This window comes from Somniosus microcephalus, chromosome 13 (assembly GCF_052327205.1).
Source record: "Somniosus microcephalus isolate GS21.2 chromosome 13, FLI_Smic_1.0, whole genome shotgun sequence".
Lineage (NCBI taxonomy): Eukaryota > Metazoa > Chordata > Chondrichthyes > Squaliformes > Somniosidae > Somniosus > Somniosus microcephalus.
Window position 1 is genome coordinate 32,712,896 of NC_140999.1, and position 22,982 is coordinate 32,735,877.

General features: G+C 44.4%; 1 protein-coding gene across 1 annotated transcript in view; it reads left to right on the forward strand.

The window, feature by feature from the left end:
* The window catches only part of LOC147108192 (mucin-16), a 114,444-nt gene that overhangs the window by 35,721 nt on the left and 55,741 nt on the right, over nt 1-22,982 (forward strand). Inside the window, exons 10-18 of the mRNA XM_086004730.1 lie at nt 3,479-3,630; nt 3,730-3,797; nt 5,283-5,452; nt 5,569-5,595; nt 11,124-11,260; nt 11,351-11,418; nt 17,209-17,378; nt 19,192-19,346; nt 21,269-21,336. Of these exons, the coding sequence (XP_085860856.1) occupies nt 3,479-3,630; nt 3,730-3,797; nt 5,283-5,452; nt 5,569-5,595; nt 11,124-11,260; nt 11,351-11,418; nt 17,209-17,378; nt 19,192-19,346; nt 21,269-21,336 (1,015 nt within the window). The remainder of the gene's footprint in view (nt 1-3,478; nt 3,631-3,729; nt 3,798-5,282; nt 5,453-5,568; nt 5,596-11,123; nt 11,261-11,350; nt 11,419-17,208; nt 17,379-19,191; nt 19,347-21,268; nt 21,337-22,982) is intronic.

Below are 22,982 nucleotides of genomic sequence, written 5' to 3' on the forward strand. Positions count from 1 at the left end.
TGCGCAGTGCATGCATGAAACCGACACTTCCATTGGGCCTACGGGTGAGTACCCCGTGCGTACTCACCCGTGGAGACCCGAATTTCTGGGCCATTACCCTAGCCACTAAAGTTATATCTTAATCACTCATGGCTGACATCATTTATTTCATTGTACAAGTACTTCTCGTATATAACACTCAGACACTAAAAGCAGAAGACAAGCCATGCTCTCCTCTCATGACACTTCAAAGCTGTCCTATATATCTTGAAAAGGTCGTTGCTCCAAGAAGTTTGATTATTAACCCTTAACTCCTCAAGATGTCCAACATACTACTCTCCAGGATGTCCAACACACTTCTTCAAAATAGTGCATGGGATCATTTCTGTCCACCTAAAAGGGCAGATGGTTTAACGTCTCATCAGCAAGACGGCACCTCCGACAGTGCAGCACTCCCTCAGTACTGTACTGGAGTATCAGCCTAGATTATGGGCTGGATTTTCATTGAGGAGGCGTGTAGGAGGCGGGACTACAACTTTTGGGGTTGTAGTCCCACCTCCATCGAGTTGTGGCCAACCCACGCGATTTTCACTTGATTGACCTTGTTGAGCCTGCCTAGCGGGCTCAGCAGGCCAATTAATGGCCACCCAGCAACAGGTGACATCACATATTGACATTTCATCTGTCAAAAGCTTTTGACAGATGAAATATCAGCGTTTAACAGCTGTTTGAAGCTGTCAATCACTGACAATCTGCACTCCAAGTAAATTCCTTCCTCTCAGGCTGATTTAGAGATCTCTCCAGAACAGAAAGCTGAATGCTGCAACTTTTGACAGCTCGTGGCCATTCTGCTTCCTGTGCCGGTGAGATGAGGGACTCCCGAGACCTGAAGGAAGGAAGGCTGTAAAGGTAAGTAAATGTAAGTAAAACTTCTTTAAACACTTTACACACACCAAACACACTTACCTCTGCACTCATGCACCCATCACTCACCTGAACACCGGACATCTCAAACCCTCCAAGCCCTTCAGCCCGACGGCCCACCTCGCTAACTTGGCGTGGTTTGGAGCCGTCGGGAATCCCGCACTTCATCAATAAAAATAGGGATTAGGCTAAAAACTGCCTGTTAATTACCTGTTAACAGGCAGTTAATTGGCACTAATCCCCTTCCCGCCTCGGGGAGGCGGGCCCCAGCACAGGTCGGGTATCCGCCTCCTTTGAAACTGGCATGGAGGCAGGTTGGGGGCGGGATGGGGTGGTGCCCCCCGATTTCGAGATTTTAACCCTCCATATGCCTCCTATCCCGCCTTCACAGCCCAATGAAAATCCTGCCCTATGGGCTCAAATCTCTGGAGTAGGATATGAACCCACAACCTTCCAGCTCAGAGGCGAGAGTGCTATAAACTTAGACACCTAACACACAGCATATTCCAAGACTGAGCCACCAGAGCAGCTTTGATTCCACTTTTCTTTTTCATAACAAAATAGTAAAATGACTTTTTAGATCCTATAGAAATAGCGAGCAGGGGAATTCTTCACAATAATTTCATGAGTGGGAACCCTAGCCAATTTCACCCTCTCTAATCCAGAAGCACTGAGCCTTACTACCAACTCAGCTGAGTTTATCTAACTCAACACCAGAATCAAACTGGAACCTTCCTGATCTATAAGGCTTAGCTACTCGGCTCCAGACCTCATTACAGCCTTGGTCCAAACATGGACACACAAGCTGAATTCCAGAGATGAGGTGAGAAAGATTGCACTTGACATCAAGTCAGCATTTGACCAAGTGTGACACCAAGGAGCCTTAGTTAGACGGAAGTCAATGGGGATAAGGGGGAAAACTGTCCAGTGGCTGGAGTCGTACCTGGCACAAAGGAAGATGAATGGCGGACAATCAGTTCACCTCCAGGACGTTGCTGCAGGAGTTCCTCAGGGCAGCATCCTAGGTCCATCAATCTTCATCAATGATCTTCCCTCCATCATAAGGTCAGAGGTGGGGCTGTTCGCTGGTATTCAGCTCCATTCGTAATTCCTCAAATAATGAAGCCGTCTGTGTCTGCATAAGCAAGATCTGGACAACATCCAAGCTTGGGCTGATAAGTGGCAAGTAACATTAGCACCACACAAGTGTCAGGCAATGCCCAGCTCCAATAAGAGATAGTCTAACCATCTGTCTTTGACATTCAGTGGCATTACCATTACCAAGCCCCCACCATCAACATCCTGGGAGTCACCATTGACCAGGAAACTCAACTGAACCAGCCACATAAATGCCATGGCTATAAGAGCAGGTCAGAGGCTGGGTATTCTGCGATGAGCGGCTCACAGACTGACTCCCCACAGCCTTTCTACCACCTATATAAGTCAGGAGTGTGATGGTATTCTCTCCACTTGCCTGGATGGGGGCAAGCTACAACATTACTCAAGAAGCTCAACACTATCCAGCACAAAGCAGTCTGCTTGATCGGCAACCCATCTATTGGCTTAAACATCCACTCCCTCCACTATCAGCGTACTTTGGCTGCAGTGTGTACAATGTGATATAATGGGCTGGATTTTGTGGTAGAATTAGTGACGAGGCTAACAGTCGTACCTGGCACAAAGGTACGTTATTTACGTGGAAATTGGACAGCAACTTCCGGCAACTGCACATGTGCAGTTAAATGCAGAAATCCAGAAGTTGCTATCCAATATACCCTGCTGCTCCAAAAGCTGCACTATAATGGTATCTCGCCGTCTGACTCGCCATTTCAATACATTGAATGGGGTGAAGTTGTTGTACTTTCCTCAGAGATAGGAACTAAACTCGGCAGAAAAAGTCAGGGCTGGCCCATTCCAGTGTAAGTACACTTTTGACAGTTGTTTAAATCCTAATTACTGCTAAACAACCTCTCTGGCACTAAAATTAACTTTTACAAGTGTGGAGTCTCATTCCTTCAGATTTTAATTATTGTTGGAGATTTAAAAAAATAATTGAAAAATTTTTTTTTTTTTTTCTTTTTCTTCCTGTCTCTTTTATCTCCCTCTCGGAATCCAGTCTTTCTTCCCCTCTCTTTATTCTCCTTTCTGTATCCAATTTGACATTGAATTAAATATTCTAACTGATACTTCCTGGTTCACCTCCGTGCTGTTTATTAATGATTCTTCAATCTGATTGGTTAAGGAGATACACAGTTGCTTTTCCTGTTCACACAGGTCCCAGATGCTCTTTAGAGGACACTGCACTTTTTGGCTTTCTAATTTACAGAAAGTTGCCGTGCAAAATCCCATAGAAAGTCTATGGGCAAGTGCAAGAGTAATCGACGTCTGGTGCCGTTTGTTCACCGCTGAGTGCCAAATCTGGCCCATTGTGCCTGTAGTTATCAACCAGTGTATCATCTACCTCCCTGTGAGCAAAGGCATGGGACATCCACTAGCGATTAAAGAGAAAGTGGTTGAAGAGCTCATTCATTTCTATTGCACATTCATTTTAAAATTCCATTGTGTTTCTTTACAGCGGAAGAGCCAATTGTGGTGGTAACACAAAATCCAAACCAGGGACCAATATTCAATGTGACCTTCATTATTACCAACCTGCCCTTCACATCAAACCTAAAAAATGCTCATTCTCAACTCTACCGATCCGCATCAATGATCATTGCTAACAGGGTAAGATTGTGGTACCAGAATTATCAGTAAACAGTGTTTATGATTTTTATTTATTTTACAATTTATTTCTTGTACTATATTTTGTTTTTGTTTCTCCAGCTTGACCATTTGTATAAAAACAGCAGCATCAAATCAACATTCTCAGGATGCAAAGTAGAATCTCTCAGGTGAAAATATTTGGTCTTAAAACTATTCACGTAGGGGATGAAATTCCATTGGGTACTATTTGTAACCCCTTGATTAACACTTTTGGGTCAAGTTCATTTGTTCTTCACCACAACAAAGTCTATGGGGGTGATTTTAATCACCCGCCCGGCAGGAATGAGGTGAGGTTTAAATCGTCCGAGTCCACTTTCCGGCCCGAGGCCGCACCATTCCCACCCAGTGGCATTTTATCTTCACCGACTTTGAAGTCGGCTGAGGCTCACAGTGCAAGCAGGCGGGGGCTTCATTTAAATCTAAATGTTGAGCCCCGATGACAAAATTGGTGCCACGATGTTATTTTAACGAAGAATCAGGCGGAGGCCCGTGTGGTGTCCAAACCGCCAGAGAAACCTGGCGGCATGTAGGAGAGTGGGCAGAAGGGGCCAAAATAAGTAAAAATGTTATTCCTTGGGTTGGTTCCTTGGGTGCTAGGAGTAGGAGGAGTGCTCCTTCGGGCCCCGGAAGGATTAGTTGGGCCTCCCCTGCCCCAGCAGTCCCTACATGGCATCTTTTTGGAACCCCCCAAGCACTTACCTTATGCTGGGAACCATTTCTTAATAGCAGGGAATAGGATATCACAGAAACACATTGACATCTATGTTGCTACTATCATAGCCTTGGAAGGGGTACAGCACAGATTCACCAAAATGTTACCAGGGCTCCAAGGGGTAGATTATGAGAAGAGATTACATAACCTAGGCTTGTATAGAAGGTTAACAGGTGATTTGATTTAGGATTTTGAAAGGAATTGATTGGAGTAGATAGAAACACTTTCCGCTGGTGGGGGAGTCTAGGACTTGGGGACATAACATTAAAGCCAGAGCCAGGCCATTCCGGGGAGAAGTTAGGAAACACTCCTTCACGCAAAGGGTGGTAGAAGTGTGGAACTCTCTCCCATAAAAAGCAGTAGATTCTAGCTCAATTAATCATTTAAAATCTGAGATCAATAGATTTTTGCTAGCCAAGGGTATTAAGGGATATGTAGCCAAGGCGGGTGGATGGAGTTAGGATACAGATCAGCCACGATCTCATTGAATGACGGAGCAGGCTCGAGGGGCTGAATGGCCTACTCCTGTTCCTACGTTCCTAATACTGCAGGCCACTGCCAGACTGTGCTCGCCCCCTTCCATTCGTCTTGCCCTCCCAGGATATACCTGAGGGCCTCTGCCATCCTCCGAGCCAGCCAATATAGCACTGGGCCTGAGTGGCGAGCTGCATTAGGATGCTCGCTTGATGACTACAGCTCGCCGGTTTCATGGTGAGAAAGTCCGATTTCGGCTATCCTCGGTCCGACTTCTCCTGGTGCACCTGCTTTGACCCGTATTTTATCCCCCAGCCCATCTGCCTTTCCATGTTTGTAAAACGCATCAATTTTGAGCTTGATAATATTGTTAGAATGTTATGTTTTTCATGGTATGTTTCATTAATTGACTCTTTTTATTCGGCAGGCGTGCAAATGTTGGTAGCACCACAGTGTACGCAATCTGTACTTTCAAAAAAGGTGCTGGTGTTCAGCAGGTTGATAAAGTTACCATTTACCGTGAGTTCAGAGAGAACACGAAAAAGATCTCTGCTTTAGGGCCATATTCACTGGATAGCGACAGCCTCTATGTGAACGGTATTAATGCATCAAATTAAATATTATTTTATAAAGGAGTTAAAACAAATTGATTTATTCTGATTTAAATACTTAACTGAGTTAACTCGTTCTTATGAATGTTCTTAATTTAATAGATTACCACGAGTCAACAAATTTAACCAGTAAGTATCATATTTTTATTCTTAATCTGTTTTTGTTTGTAGTAACACTTTTTAAGTAGCTATACTTGCCCACTCCCACTCATTTTTGTGAGGCATTGGTGACATTACTCAGTGTTTTATCACATGAGCCTACCCTGCCCCCAACATCATCCATTCCTCCCACTCCTAGTACAACCAGAGTGTTTGGGGGGCGATATAGAAGTGGAGGAGGTTACAGAGATAAGGTGGGCAAGAAAATGGAGAGATTTAAAGACAAGGACAATAAGTTTAACTTTGAAGTGATGTGAGAAGGGGAGCGAGTGCAGCTCAGCCAAGACAGAGGTGTTGGGTGAGCAGGACGTAGTGTGGGACAGGGCATGTGCAGTCAGCCTCCTAGAAATGATCAGGGGAGAGGGAAATGGCCGTATGGCGAGCCAGTAGTCCTTGGGCCACAGACAAATTTTATACACACTGCTGGATCGTCCATGGTTTTTCCCACAAAAAGTGGGAAGTGCATTTCCCTCAGAGTGCATTCGCAATCCTGCCGGTATCAGTATGGGGTGCTGCATCTTTTGGAGCTAATGAAGTTCCATCTAGAGGTAGAAGTGTACAGCCTGACTGTTGGGGGGGGGTGAAATTTTCAGGAGTTCTGAAACATTTTAACGCTGCCGGCGGTCAAACGGGTGCCACATTGCAGCTTGTGGGTTGTGGGAAATCGCCGGCTCCCACTCTGAGTAGGATAAGCCATGGGGGTGGGGGGAAGCCAATCCCAGAGGGGTTGGAGCATGGGCCAGTAGTAGATCGCAGTATTTTTGTGGAGCCGGGAAGAGCACACTTGTTCCTCCTGGCCCCACAAAAATTTCTGAGCCTTTTCCTGAGCGGTCCCATAAGGACCACTGGTTATGCTGCTCACCGTTGTAGAAATGGGCAGAGCGTGCGCAGTGCAACCTTCGCTTACTTGCACCTGAAAATTGGAAACCAGGTCCTGACACAGGTGCAGGAGCCCTCCTTGCATATTTAAGCAGCCGTGCGCATGAAATGTGTGGGCATGCTGCTCATCCATTTACAAATGTAAGAAATCACACAACACCAGGTTATAGTCCAACAGCTTTATTTGAAATCACAAGCTTTCGGAGCGCTGCTCCTTCGTCAGGTGAAGTGGAGAGCTGCATAAAAACACAGCTTATATAGTCAGAGAATAATGTCAGATGTTTACAGGTAATCTTTCTAATTGCCATTTATCACACCTCGGCAGAGAGATAATCACAGCAATCAAAGGTGTAAATGGTGTCCAAACAGGTCAGTCAGGAAAACATTACATCAAAGAACAATAAGGTGGGGTCACAAGGGGTAAAATGTTGCAGATGCTGGGGTCTGTATGAAAAACAAAAAAAACAGACAAAAAACATTTTTTTTGCTGGAAATCACAACAGGTCCGGCCGCATCTGTGCGGAGAGAACAAGCCAATGACGACTCGAGTCAGGATGACCCTACGTCAGGTGGGGTTACATGTAGCGTGACATGAACCCAGATACATCGACAACATCTTCTTCCTATGGACCCATGGCGAAGAATCACTGAAAAGACTACATGATAACATCAACAAGTTCCATCCCACCATCAAACTCACCATGGACTACTCCTCAGAATCGGTTTCATTCTTGGACACACGAATCTCCATCAAAGACGGACACATAAGAACATAAGAACATAAGAAATAGGAGCAGGAGTAGGCCAATCGGCCCCTCGAGCCTGCTCCGCCATTCAATAAGATCATGGCTGATCTGATCCTAACTGCCAATCCACTATCACAGAACCATCTCCTGAGTCTAACAGAATTAGACACACGAAATAGGAGCAGGGTCAGGCTACACGGCCCCTGGGCCCGCTCCGCTACCCACAGGGCCATGACCGATCTGAACCTAGACTCATGTCCAAATTCCTGCCCGCTCCCCGTAACCCTTAATTCCCTTTACTTCTAGGAAACTGTCTATTTCTGTTTTAAATTTATGTAATGATGTAGCTTCTACAGCTTTTTGGGGCAGCATATTCCATGGACCTACCACCCTCTGAGTGAAGTAGTTCCTCCTCATCTCAGTTTTGAAAGAGCAGCCCCTTATTCTAAGACTATGCCCCCTAGTTCTAGTTTCACCCATCATCGGGAACATCTTCCCCGCATCCACCCGATCCAACCCCTTCACAATCTTATATGTTTCAATAAGATCGCCTCTCATTCTTCTGAACTCCAATGAGTAGAGTCCCAATCTACTCAACCTCTCCTCATATGTCCATCCCCTCATCCCCGGGATTAACCGAGTGAACCTTCTTTGTACTGACTCGAGAGCAAGTATGTCCTTTCTTAAATATGGACACCAAAACTGTACGCAGTATTCCAGGTGCGGTCTCACCAATACCTTGTACAACTGAAGCAATACCTCCCTATTTTTATATTCTATCCCCCTAGCAATGAAAGCCAACATTCCATTGGCCTTCTTAATCACTTGCTGCACCTGCATACTACCCTTTTGAGTTTTGTGCACCAGGACCCCCAGATCCCTTTGTACTTCAGTACTTTCCAGTTTCTTGCCATTAAGATAATAACTTGCTCTACGATTTTTCCTGCCAAAGTGCATAACCTCACACTTTCCAGTATTGTATTCCATCTGCCAAATCTCTGCCCACTTACTTAGCCTGTCTATGTCCCCTTGCAGGTTTTTTATGTCCTCCTCACTCACTACTTTCCCTCCCATCTTAGTATCATCTGCAAACTTTGATATGTTACACTCGGTCCCCTCCTCCAAATCGTTAATATAGATTGTAAAGAGTTGGGGACCCAGCACTGACCCCTGCGGAACACCACTAGTTACTGATTGCCAGTCTGAGAATGAACCATTTATCCCAACTCTCTGCCTTCTGTTAGATAGCCAATCCTCTATCCATGCCAGAATATTACCCCCAATCCCATGATTTTTTATCTTAAGCAATAATCTTTTGTGTGGCACCTTATCAAATGCCTTTTGGAAGTCTAAATACACTACGTCCACTGGTCCCCCTTTATCCACCCTATACGTTACTTCCTCAAAGAACTCCAGCAAATTTGTCAAACATGACTTCCCCTTCATAAAACCATGCTGACTTTGTCCTATTAAATTATGATTATCCAAATGTCCTGTTACTATCTCCTTAATAATGGACTCCAAAATTTTACCTACCACAGATGTTAGGCTAACCGGTCTATAGTTTCCAGCCTTCTGTCTACTGCCCTTTTTAAATAAGGGTGTTACATTAGCAGTTTTCCAGTCTGCCGGGACCTTTGCTGAGTCCAGGGAGTTTTGGAAAATTATTACCAATGCACCTCAGCACTTCACTCTACCGCAAGCCCACGGACAACCTCAGGATGCTCCACTTCTCCAGCTTCCACCCTAACCACGTTAAAGAAGCCATCCCCTATGGACAAGCCCTGCGAATACACAGGATCTGCTCAGATGAGGAGGAACGCGATGGACACCTACAGACGCTGAAAGACGCCCTCGTAAGAACGGGATATGACGCTCGACTCGTCGATCGACAGTTCCGACGGGCCACAGCGAAAAATCGCATAGACCTCCTCAGAAGACAAACACGGGACACAACCAACAGAGTACCCTTCGTCGTCCAGTACTTCCCTGGAGCGGAGAAACTATGCCATGTTCTTCGCAGCCTTCAACATGTCATCGATGACGACGAACACCTCGCTAAGGCCATCCCCACGCCTCCACTACTCGCCTTCAAACAGCCGCCTAACCTCAAACAGACCATCGCTCGCAGCAAATTACCCAGCTTTCAGGAGAACAGCGACCATGACACCACACAACCCTGCCACAGCAACCTCTGCAAGACATGCCAGATCATCAACACAGATACCATCATCACATGTGAGGACACCACCCACCAGGTACATGGTACATACTCATGTGACTTGGCCAACATTGTCTACCTCATACATTGCAGGAAAGGATGCCCTGGAGCATGGTACATCGGCAAGACCATGCAGGCACTGCAACAACGGATGAACGGACACCGCGCAACAATCGCCAGGCAGGAGTGTTCCCTCCCAGTCGGGGAACACTTCAGCAGTCAAGGACATTCAGCCTCCGATCTTCGGGTAAGCATTCTCCAAGGCGGCCTTCGAGACACACGACAACGCAAAATCGTCGAGCAGAAACTGTTAGCCAAGTTCCGCACCCATGAGGACGGCCTCAACCGAGATCTTAGGTTCATGTCACGCTACATGTAACCCCACCTGACGTAGGGTCATCCAGACTCGAGTCGTCATTGGCTTGTTCTCTCCACACAGATGCGGTCGGACCTGCTGTGATTTCCAGCAAAAAAAATGTTTTTTGTCTGTTTTTTTGTTTTTCATACAGACCCCAGCATCTGCAACATTTGACCCCTTGTGACCCCACCTCATTGTTCTTTGATGTAATGTTTTCCTGACTGACCTGTTTGGACACCATTTACACCTTTGATTGCTGTGATTATCTCTCTGCCGAGGTGTGATAAATGGCAGTTAGAAAGATTACCTATAAACATCTGACATTATTCTCTGACTATATAAGCTGTGTTTTTATGCATCTCTCCACTTCACCTGACGAAGGAGCAGCACTCCGAAAGCTTGTGATTTCAAATAAAGCTGTTGGACTATAACCTGGTGTTGTGTGATTTCTTACATTTGTCCACCCCAGTCCAACACCGGCATCTCCACACCATCCATTTACAGGCCTGCCTGAAAATTGCATCAGGTGGGCCTTGGGCATCAATGGGCCAGCCGATGACCCCCCTTGATTTTCTACTGCCGCTCGCCTGCAAGAAACAGGCAGTGAGCAGTTCAGAATCGCCCCCTATGTGTTACAAAATGTTAAAGCCCAAAGAAGGAGTACATGACATATATAGCAAATTTAATACATTATCAATTTTTCCCAATTGTTTACTGGGTGGGGAGGGGGTGTTGAAGGTGTACCCAGATTCCAAGATGTTCAGGGGAATAATACGTTATGAAGCTTGTGGAAGGGAGAATAGTTACATTGAAGTTCAGGATTCTTATGTAATAAATGTTATTGTTAGGGGTTTATAGTGTCATTGCCACCATATCTTGTAGAATTTGTTTTGGTGGAAGCTGATTGCAAAGAAAATTATAATTGTATCATTTAATTGGCCTTTTGAGGCCTGCCACAGCAAAACTCCAAAACTCCACCCCCATTCTGGGCAGAATCCCAGGTGGAGGGATCCTGAGGTTAGAAGATCAGTTGAACCCATGGCTGCATCCTTGTGGCAGTCTGAATTCCTGCCTTGCAGAAATGGGCCCCATGACCACCAAAGGTGGACGATCTGGGTGGTTGAATTAGAGCACTTTTTATTCCAGCTCAATAAACCATTTGAATGTTATTATGGACAATAGTTGCTGAACAAAACAGGTCTCCTGACTTATTTTATGCTGTTTAGTTGCATTAGACAAGCAAATTATTTAGTTGCACTTCCTGTTTACTGAGCTACTTGTGCTTCTTTTCCAGCTGAATCGCCAAATCTAGGAAGACAACTCACTGAGTTTAATATGAGCTTCATTATTACGAGCTTATCATTCACAGCATTTTTACAAAATCCCAACTCTCCACTTCATAAGTCTGCATCAGCAATTATTATTAATAGGGTAAGGTTGTGGTCACACAGCCATTTATTTTTAAATCAGTTTTTGTTATTTTTTTTAAATTGCTGTAACTAAACTTGCTAATTCTTGCAGCTTGAGAATCTGTACTCCAAGAGCAATATAAAATCAACATTCTCAAATTGTAAGATTCTATCGTTCAGGTAAGAATTTTTGCTTTTAATAATGTTCAAATTCAGAGTCATGCACAGTTTGGGGAAACATTGTGACTGTTTTTGGATTTGTAGCAACATAATTAAGAAAAAGGAAAATGAGCCACTCCATTTGCTATTTATTCAGAGGCAATTGCAAATGTGTTGATAAAGGATTGTCTGAGAACGTTAAAGAAATGTATGTTTTATTCAAATTGCAAAAGTACACCAAAGATTTGTACAATGCTTAAAAATATTGGGAATAATTTTAACCTGACCTGCTCGACGGGAAACTGACGAGATCAGATCAGCCGTCCATTTCACACCCCACCCGACTTTACTCTCAGTTGAAGTCATATAAATTAATTTGGGTGGGGTAGAAAACGAGCAATCTGTGTGATCGTGTCAGGGTGGGGTAGTTTAAAATGGCCCCATCGCTATATTTCTTTGTTTAGTGAGTATCATTTTTTTTGATACATTGAGAGATCTTTGTGATAAATCACATCTACCAAACACTAAACAAAATGTTAGATTTTTGAGATTGAAAAATGTCAGTATAATTTTGATAAATCATGATGGCCCAGTAATTCCGTTCCAAACGCGTGAGTACGGTCGGGGTACTCACGCGTCTGGCCGGAGGAAATGCCGGTTTTCAGCATGCACAGCGCATGCGGAGAAAACCGGCATTTCCTGTCCTCTGAACGAAGGGGTTCAGAGGCACAGCACGTGCGACTGCACAGGCAGCGCGTGCGCAGTGAACTTCGTCGATTTCATTCATGGATTCAGTGAGGTTAAGTCCTTACAACTTACACATGAAAAAAGCATGTGTAAAGTTGCTCCAGAGGCTGCGGAGGAAGATATATTTTATCGTGGAGCTTCTGAAAGGCAATATTTTTGTTTGGGAAAGGGAGGAAAGTTATTTTAAGAAATGATGAGGTAAGTTTTAAAGTTTAATTTTTTTTTTAAACGGGTTTTCAGTACTGTAGGTAGAAGGAGCAATTGTGGCTGTGTGAATTGAATTTGCTGTGTTTATTAAATGTTAAAATGACTGTTCTAAAATGAGTAATGTAACATTTCCAACATTTTTAAGAAAGAAACTATTCATCAGTAATATATTCTTTTAAGTAATTATGTATGTATGTCCGTATATATTCCTTTACGTATATGTATATATTCCTTTACTTATGTGTATGAATGTATGTATTTAATTATGATTTTCCAATAAGTTACTTTCTCTGAAAGTCATAATTAAATACATACATTCATACACATAGGTAAAGGAATATATACATACATATACGCAAAGGAATATATACAGACATACATACATAATTACTTAAAAGAATATATTACTGATGAAAAGTTTCTTTCTTAAAAATGTTGGAGTCATTTTCACATTTAATAAACACAGCAAATTCAATTCACATAGCCACAATTGCTTCTTCTACCTACAGTACTGAAAACCCATTTTAAAAAACAAACATAAACTTTAAAACTTACCTCAGCATTTCTTAAAATAACTTTCCTCCCTTTCCCAAACAAAAATATTGCCTTTCAGAAGCTCCACGATAAAATATATCTTCCTCCGCAGCTTCTGGAGCAACTGTACTCATGCTTTTTTCATGTGTAAGTTGTAAGGACTTAACCTCACTGAAAGCATGAATGAAACCGGCGAATTTTACTGCGCACGCGCTGCCTGTGCAGTCGCACGTGTTCTGCCTCTGAACCCCTTCGTTCAGAGGACAGGAAACGCCGGTTTTCCCCGCATGCGCTGTGCATGCTGAAAACCGGCATTTCCTCCGGCCAGACGCGTGAGTACCCCGACTGTACTCACGCGTTTGGAACGGAATTACTGGGCCAACATTTTACATGTCAATAAAATGAAAAATTTAACAATTGCACGATTTGCCCCCTCGCATCTGCGACTGAGGGTCCAAGGAGGTGCATTGCGCAAGAGGTCATCGTCGTACGTATCCTCACACTGTTCCCTTTTGGGAACTGTATGAAGTGGTGGAAGGATTTCTGGCCACGTTAACGCTCCTTCCGTGACCATAACCATCTTCATACCAGCCATTAGGGTGGTTAGTCCTATGGCGTGAGGGTTTTACGGGCTCCCACAACCCATCTGAGGGGGGGGGGCCACCCACACCCGCGGACGTAAGTATCCCGCTGGATGTCCACCCAGAATTTATAGTTGGAGCTCCGACTCCACTTGCCGGGACTGTCTGGAGCGGGTTTCGAAACCCTACTTCTTCTGGCCCAGCGGCGGGGATGCTTACCGCTACGCAAAAGGCCCACTCCGTGCAAAAGGTGACACCCATACGTTTCCTGCACCTTTTCCCTCCCCGTGACTGGAGCCCTATGCTGCCACTTGAAAGACCAAGCTATCATCTGTCCTTTTTGCGGCGCCTTTGACTTCTCATTACCAATGATGAGCAGGCGCTGCGCCTCCACCTCGTTGAGGAGATTGCTGAGGTCATCATCAGTTCAATTGTGAGTTCTTTTAATGCCGTGAATTGTGCTCATTCCAGCCATTTCACGTTGCTAATCTGAGTGGGCCTTTGGCGTAGCGGTAGCATCCCCGCCGCTGGGCCACATGGCGTAGGGTTTCTAACCCCGCTCCAGACAGTCCCGGCAAGTGGAGTCGGAGCTCCGGCTCTAAATTCTGGGTAGACATCCAGTGGGATATTTGCGTCCGTGGGTGTGGGTGGCCCCCCCCCCCTCGTATAGGCTGTGGGAGCCCGTAAAACCCTCCCACCATAGGACTAACCACCCTAATGGCTGGTACAAAGATGGTTACGGTCACGGAAGGAGCGTTAATCACGGCCAGAAATCCTTCCACCACTTCATACAGTTCCCCAAAGGGAACAGTGTGAAGACACGCACGACGACGACGTTGCTAATTAAATAAATGGAATGAAAAAAATGCTTTCAGGGCTTTTAAAAGTCTTTAAATCACTTTAATTCTGTTTGAAACTACTTCAGATTCTTCAAAATAATGTAAACGTTTTTAAAAGTTTATAAAAGTTACCAAAAGCTTCTTAAAAATACCAAAAACCTATTTAAAATGCTGCTCTACATGTAAAAATGCTTTGCAGCTTGTGAGAAACATTGGGGGCGTGTCCTTTTAAAATGAGACCTCAAGGGGCGTGTCTCACTTGCACTGCGCGCTCCAGGCTTCGCGCTGGCTGCACTCCTGGGCGGCGTGACATCAGACGCTGCCCGGGAGTCAACATTTTAAAACAGCAATTCCAGGCGTCCCTGAAGCTCAATGGCCGGCGCGTCGGGTAAGTGCAGATCGGGGGCTTGCACGCGCGGCAAGCCCCCGACCCGAATTTCTGCCCCGATATATATTAACAGCGACAATCGGATGAAAGGACTTAATGGGTAAGTAACAAATAAAAATTCCAAACTTTTTTTTTAGTATAAATATTAAATATATTTAAATATGAAAAAAATTCAATTTTAAACTAATATGTAGGATCCCGAGTCCCACCTATCCACCAATTGTACTCCTTTTATTACTAGGAGAAGAAGTTAGTCAGTGTAAACATTACAATTGTTCTTGAACACAAAGGAATTTACCATTTCCCCAAATAATTAAACCTTGTGTGACTGGAAGCCTGTGGCCAGTGGTGTACCGCAGGGATCGGTGCTGGGTCCTTGGCTGTTTGTAGTGTACATTAATGATTTAGATATGAATGTAGGAGGTATGATCAGTAAGTTCGCAGATGACACGAAAATTGGCAGAGTGGTAAATAGCGAGGAGGGAAGCCTCAGGTTACAGGACGATATGGACGGGTTGGTTAGATGGGCAGAACAGTGACAAATGGAATTTAACCCTGAAAAGTGTGAGGTGATGCATTTTGGGAGGACTAACAAGGCAAGGGAATACACAATGAATGGTAGGACCCTAGGAAGGATAGAGGATCAGAGGGACCTTGGTGTGCATGTACATAGGTCCTTGAAGGCAGCAGGACAGGTAGATAAGGTGGTTAAGAAGGCATATGGGATAGAAACATAGAAAAATAGGAGCAGGAGTCGGCCATTCGGCCCTTCGAGCCTGCTCCGCCATTCAATATGATCATGGCTGATCCTCTATCTCAATACCATATTCCCGCTCTCTCCCCATACCCCTTGATGCCTTTTGTGTCTAGGTGATGCCTTTTGTGTCTAGGCTTGGACAAAAATGTGAGACTACAAGAAATGTGACAGTCTTGACAAAATAAAAATGAATCTAGTACTTGCCTTCATTAGCCGAGGCATAGAATATAAGAGCAGGGAGGTTATGATGGAGCTGTACAAAACGCTAGTTAGGCCACAGCTGGAATACTGTGTGCAGTTCTGGTCACCACACTATAGGAGGGATGTGATTGCATTGGAGAGGGTGCAGAGGAGATTCACCAGGATGTTACCTGGGCTGGAGTGCTTCAGCTATGAAGAGAGACTGGACAGGCTGGAGCAGGGAAGGCTGAGGGGGGACCTGATTGAGGTGTACAAAATTATGAGGGGCATAGATAGGGTAGATAGAAAGGAACTTTTTCCCTTAGTAGAGGGGTCAATAACCAGGGGGCATAGTTTCAAGGTAAGGAGCAGGAGGTTTAGAGGGGATTTGAGGAAAAACTTTTTCACCCAGAGGGTGGTTGGAATCTGGAACTCACTGCCTGATAGGGTGGTAGAGGCAGGAACCCTCACAACATTCCAGAAGCATTTAGATGAGCAGTTGAAACACCATAGCATACAAGGCTACAGACCAAGTGTTGGAAAATGGGATTAGAATAGACAGGGCTTGATGGCCGGTGCTGACACGATGGGCCGAAGGGCCTCTTTCTGTGCTGTATAACTCTATGGGGGAGAAATTGGGTGAGTAGCGCCACCTGTTAGCGCCTAAAGAGGCAGTCAGTGGCTGTAGCGCCACTGGCTGCGTCTCCCGCGATATTCAGTAGGGGCGCTAATGGTGGCGTTAGGCTTTTGCGCTGCGCCGCCACCGATGACATCATCGGTGTGCGCAGCGCCCCATTCGTGCCCCGTTCGCGATATTTGGTAGCGAACGCCGCAGTTGTGCCGCTCGCTACCCGCGCCCGGTTCACGGGGCCTTACTGTGCTGGCAGCGGCGCAAGTTAAGGTGGAGGTGCGGGGCGGCCGCTTTTTCGGCGGCCGCCTGCCAGCACCTCCGTCCCCGGCCTCCTAACCCCCCCCCCCCCCGTGGCATTGCCGGCTGTTTCCCGAGAGCCCGGCACTTCTCCTTGGTGCCGGGCTCATTTGCCGGCACTCGCGATCGGGGATCGCGCTGTTGCAGGCACCTCCTCCTTAACAGTGGGAGGAAGGCCTGCAGTACCGCAGCGTGCCGTGCCGCAGCGTGTGGCGCTGCGATAATCAGTTTCAGCGCCCTAAGAGGGACGCGGAGCGCCTTGAGCCTCGCCCTGTGTCCCTCGAGGGGCACTGAAACTGAATTTGTGGCGATTGGAATTACTCCGATCGCTGTGCTAAATCCTGCGCTCAGGCGACTTTTGCGCCACTTTGACGCCCCAACCCAATTTCTAGGCCTATGACTCTATTATCTCTTGCTGATGTGCCAAGGAAATAATCTCAAGCATGGACATATCAGTGTATTAATACATTCCATGCAACCAAGTGGTTATTCACAGAATTGAATGATAATCACAGGAGATAAAATGGATAATGGAAAGCTCAATGTTTTCTGAAATGCAGTAAAATAAAATGAAGGACATCAAACTTTTCATTTTTAAAGGGTTATCTTAGCAATATTATCAATGATTTCTTGTATCTTTTTTCCCCCAGTCGTGCAAATGATGATAAGACTGTAGTATCCGCAGTCTGTCGTTTTAGAAATGAACCGACTCCTCAGAAAGTTGATAAAGTTACTGTGTACCGTGAGTTCAGAGACAACACAAGGCAAATCTCGGCCTTAGGACCATATTCACTGAGCAGCAGCAGTCTGTTTGTAAATGGTATTTACTCGTTCAAATTAATTATCACTTTTTAATAAAAGAATTAGTATAAATAATCCACTGGCCACTTACGTATTTTGTACAGCTATTTTGAGGAAATCTTACTCATATTTTGTTTCAAAGATGTCCATCTCTAATAATTTAAAGATGCTGTCCAAGACTTTCCGCTTTGGGCACAATCAGTGATTGAGGCACAAATTACGCTCAAAATTGTGTTCGTTGTCTAAAGTGAAGTTAATGGTTCAAGTTTCCACACAAACCCATTTGCATATGCCGAAAGTAAAATCTTCCATGAGCCGGTGTAATTGGACAGTACTTTAAAATGTAATTTTTTGTATTAAAAATTATTCCTTGATATATTTAAAAGTAGTCACCTTGTACACTTTTATTAATAGAGCTGAAATTTGGTTTATCACAAGAAATAAGCATTTTTAATCAGAGTGTCGAGTCCACCAGCTGTGAGGAACTCGAGTTTAAATAACTGGAAATTACTCTTAAAAAAACTACAGTGAACCTTTTACTAGTTACTTTGGTGTATAGTAGTCAGTTTCTTATAAACTAAAAAAAAATGAATATTTAAAAGTTTTTATAAGGTGCCTTTTAGTGCCCTTGGGCCTAAAAAAAAAAGCTTATTTTTAAGAGCCTCCTTGAAGGCCCAAAAATGGGCGCAATTAGTGGAAACTCGCCCTGGTGATTAATTCGATCGGGGGCGTGGCCAGTTTTATGGGCGGGGCCGGCTTCCAGCGCCATGATTCTTAAATTAGCGCAAAAATCGCAGAAACTCGATTTGCGCCAGATGTAATTTGCACTTGAAATTCCTCGAGCTTTTTACGTTGGTTTGGCCAATTTTGGGTGAACTGCGCTGGAAATACCAGTGCCACCAAACGGAAACTCCAGGCCGCTGTGCTGAATATTCTCCCCCCCACCCCCACCACCATCTTGCCAGCAGATTTTGTGTTGTGTGCATTTTGCACATGGCCAACCTGAACTCTGTTGAGCCCAGCTGTATTTCTGGGTTCAGCTGGTTTAAGTGTCCTGGGTTAGTGTTGGCTGTTGGACCATTGATTCAGCACCCGTTTACAATAGGGAGTGGGAACTTGTAATGGGAAAGGGACTTTTGCCATGATTTCTGTCAGCAGTAAAATTGCCACAATATGGGTGCTCCGCTGCACAAAAGGATTTTTACCACAGGTCCACTTCATGTCCCAAAGTGAAGCAAATGTTGCAAGCTGCCACTTTCAAGATCTTCCAATCTCAAGGCACAACTGACATCGCCTAGAGCCCAGTTTCTCTTGGCATTTTTTAACTCAAGCATCTGCCCATTGTTAGGGCTGGAAACTGACATAGAAGGTGCTATAACATCACTTAAATGCTTCTGTCCGAATTGAACCCGCCCATTTGGCCCCTGGAAATGTGTGTCAGGCGCAAAAGGCATGGACACCCAAAACTGGTGCACATGGGGTATTCTGGACAGGAAAATCAGCATTGCTAGTTTTTACATGAAGAGGACTTTTAAATTGTATTTTTAGAAATCTGGAAGAAAAAAAACCCTTTATGAATATATTAATAAGCAGAGAATTCAGAACTGAAGGAAAATAAGGAATGCACCATTTGGCTAATGGCTTTCTAGAAAAAAATCTGACCAATCATTTTTTATGAATTAAATCATAAACTCCGCCATATACAAAAAATATGGAACTATGTCTTTTTTTACACGAGTAATGGTGAAGCATGTTGTGGCTTTCAAGAAATGTATGTACAGTTATATCTTTACAACCACAGCAAAATGATGCATTTTCAAATTTAATTTCAGGTTACCAGGAGCCGAAGCCAAGTGCACAAACTCCACATGTGAAGGATCAGTCATTCAAACTCAACTTCACAATCGTAAACAGAAAGTTTACAAAAAAACTTGAAAATAAATACTCATTCGAATATCGAAGTATGGTAACCAATATCACTAATATAGTAAGAATGATTTTTATTTACTGTGTAAAAGTTAATACCGTGCTGGTCAGTTTCCCATGATATTGCATATTGGCAGCCGGGACCGAGCACAGTCTTCAAATAAAGAGGGGAATAATTACATCAGGGTCCACAGACATCATTCAGTTGCCATTTTAAAGTCATACATTCTTTCCTTAATTTTATATGATACGTTGCCTTTATATTATTATTTATAGCTAAATAGCAAACCATGCAGCAATATGGGAAGAGAGGTAGTGCTGGTTTGTGGATAGAATTTCTCTGCAGTCCAGGCTGAGGAAGCTGAAATACAAAACTGAGGCACTACAGTGCCACCACGGGTAGGAGGGTGTCATTACAAATTACTTAGGAAGTTTCCATTATAAATATGGGCAAAAGACTTTTAATATATTATAAGTAATGAAAAAATAGTCAAATTCACAGTATTGTTATCTTACAAAAATTAAATGGACTACTAGTGTTTCCCCCCTGGTATTGCTCACAATAAATCAGTACATACATTGGGGGAGAAATAGGACATCAATGCACCTATTTTGCAGGAGTGAAATAGACGGAACAAGGTCCTAAATCATGTTGCGATATCCTATGCCCACTGAGTCCGGAGGTGCTTCTCACACAAAATTGAATCACGCAACCTTTAGACGCCCGGGACGCCTGCCTGAAACGGCCGGTGGCTAATTTGGTTATTCAAGTCGGGGTCCTGTGGCGGTTGTAAGACCCTGATGTGAAATTGGATGGCAACTAGTTGGAGCTAGTTCTTCCAGTTCTAGAAGGGACCGCTGGAGGCTGATGACAAATGGCCCAAAACCTTTGAAAATATTTGTATTTTGTTGGGTCAGAAGAAACCGGAGTGCTTCCCCCGGCTCCAGAAAAGAACTGCGGGCTGCTGCCTGTCCAGCCTCGCCCCGCTCAGCATCGCCTCCCCTCACCCCTTGCAGAATCTACCTGAGGGCAGATACATTGCTGCGCTTGGTGAGCTGCTTCTGGACATCCACTTGGTACCTGCAGCTCACCGGTTAAATAGAGATAAGGTCCGAGCCTCGTGCCGGTATGAACTGGCACATGGAGCGATCGCTCCGCTGACTTGCTGCTTGTTTTAGGCGCAAGTCCAATTTCCACCACACTCTTTTCTAATGATGGAGGCGTTGTACCATGAATGCACAAGAAATGTAACATTTCTCATGAGAACATTAGTGGAGAAATGCTTAATAAACTTTGTATAACATTCCTGCTTCCGCCATGTTTAAAGTAAACCTGTGGTAAAATAATGGCCAGAGAAATTTTCCCCAAATGCATTGAATGTTCGTCCACGATATCACCAGCAGCAATTTCTAGGCTAAGTCATATTCATGTGGCCACAAGGTTTTATTGCTGTAAATAATCATACCTTATGGTTACTTAAAGGATATTTCCTGTTGCTGGGCAAGTCTCTCAATGATTTACTTTTATTCTCTTTTTTTAAGTGTGAGACAGAAATTTGCATGTGCGATAAAGTATGATGCCTGAGGCATTTCGGGCAAGTCTCCAAACTTTTATATATACATACAGATAGATAGAGAGATAGATGTTTTGGAGTACTACTTCCAAACAAAATCACAATGTCACAACATGCCACAAAAGTTTTTAAGTGAAAAACCATTTCATTATTATAACTTTAATTTTCCACTTTAAAATATAAACCATGGTAGGATATGGGTTTACTCCAAGATTCCCAAGATTCTGGGTTTCCAATCAGTGCCCTGCTATCAGGGTTGGAGGGACTGAGTTACTCTTGGAAAACTGAAGGCATGGAAATACCGTCTGTCTGCCCCTGGTTTCGAATCCCAAAGTGGGAGAGAAAATAAATGTAATATTTGGGAAAAACAAGATTGATATTTACTATTGTATTATGAATTATTTTGCAGCTTTCAGAGTTATTTAAAAAAAGTACCTTAAAGGACCGCTACAGATTCAGTCGAGTTATGGAACTGAGGTAAGGTGATGTTCTGTGCCTCAAGTGTTGATTATATCAAAAATTAAAATATTGCATGTATGACAGTAATTGTATAAATTAGCTATCAGTTTCTTCACTGACAAAGCATTGTTAGGTTGTATTGCATTGTATTGTCAACCAGCGAACACAATCCTAGCATAACTCAGAATTACGGTCTTAGGAGTTTTGGGCCCAACTGTGTGTGTGTTCATTCCCATGGGGTTGACTTTCAGTGTGCCGTGAGGCGGGCTTTTAGGCGTGCGGGGGCAAAAATCCCGAATTCGGGGGTCCTGACACCATCCCGCCCAAAACCCGCCTCCACGTAAGTTTCAAAGGAGGCAGGTACCTGCGCCGCACTGGGACCCGCCGACCCGAGGCGGGAAGGGATTAGTGCCAATTAACTGCCTGTTAACAGGTAGTTAACAGGCAGTTTTTAGCCTAATCCCTATTTTGAAGGGTGTCGTGTGGGATTCCCGATGGCTCCAAACCACGCCAGGTTAGAAGAGGCGGGCCGTCGGGTTGAAGGACTTGGAGGGGTCGAGATGTCGGTGTTCAGGTGAGTGATGGGTGCATTGGTGTGTCTAAAGTGTGTAGAGAAGTTTAAATTACCTGTACTTACCTTAACAGCCTTAACAGCCTTCCTTCCTCTAGGTTTCGGGAGTCCAACATTCAGCCGGCACAGAAAGCAGAATGGCCGCGATCTGTCAAAAGTGACAGCCTTCAGCTTTCAGTGCCAGCGTGATTTCTAACTGAGTCTGCATAGAAGGACTCAGGTTAGAAGTAAGACTGTCAGTGTTTGACAGCTTCAAACAGCTGTGAAACACTGATATTTCATCTGTCAACACGTCTTGACAGATGAAATTTCAGTCTGTGACGTCACCTGTTGCCGGGTGGCCCTTAATTGGTCTGCTGAGCCCGCTGGGCGGGCTCAACAAGGTCAATCAAGGGAAAATCGCGTGGATTGGCCACATCTCGATGGAGGCGGGACTAAAACCCAAAAGTTGTAATCCCGTCTCCTTCCCGACTTCTGAATGAAAATCCAGCCCCATGTTTCCTTAAACACCTTTGTGTTTGCTGCCATGCATTCCATGTATCACTACGTGCCGTGGTTCCCAGGAAGGTACCAGCGCTCTTGCTGATGTGGATCAGAAACTAGTTAATTATCTGCATTTCTTAGGTTTGGTGTACATTCATCCCAGCACTAAAGTTCTCTTTTAGACCTGTAAGAGGTTCCGTTCCCTTCCTCCTTACAATGTTTCTTGGACCATGGAATGACAAGAGCAGAATACACGCGACAAACCGGTTTTGGCTCAACCTTAAATTCGTTAGTTTATTAAACCAACAAAACCACAGTACAAACCCCTTTTATGATTGATTTGACTGAAACTTAATTATTACAAACAAGTACAAACCCCTTTATGATTTGACTGAAACTTACAATCACCCACACGGCTGGTCATTACCAGTACGATAGCAAAATACTGCAGATGTTGGAAATCCGAAATAACAACAGAAAATGGGTTCGACTCGAAACGTCAACTCAAATTTCTCTGCACGGATGTTGCCTGACCTGCTGAGCTATCACACACACCTGGGCATCAGGCGTAGATTCAGTTAACAGCCGGCTGGAATGCTTGGTCTTCACA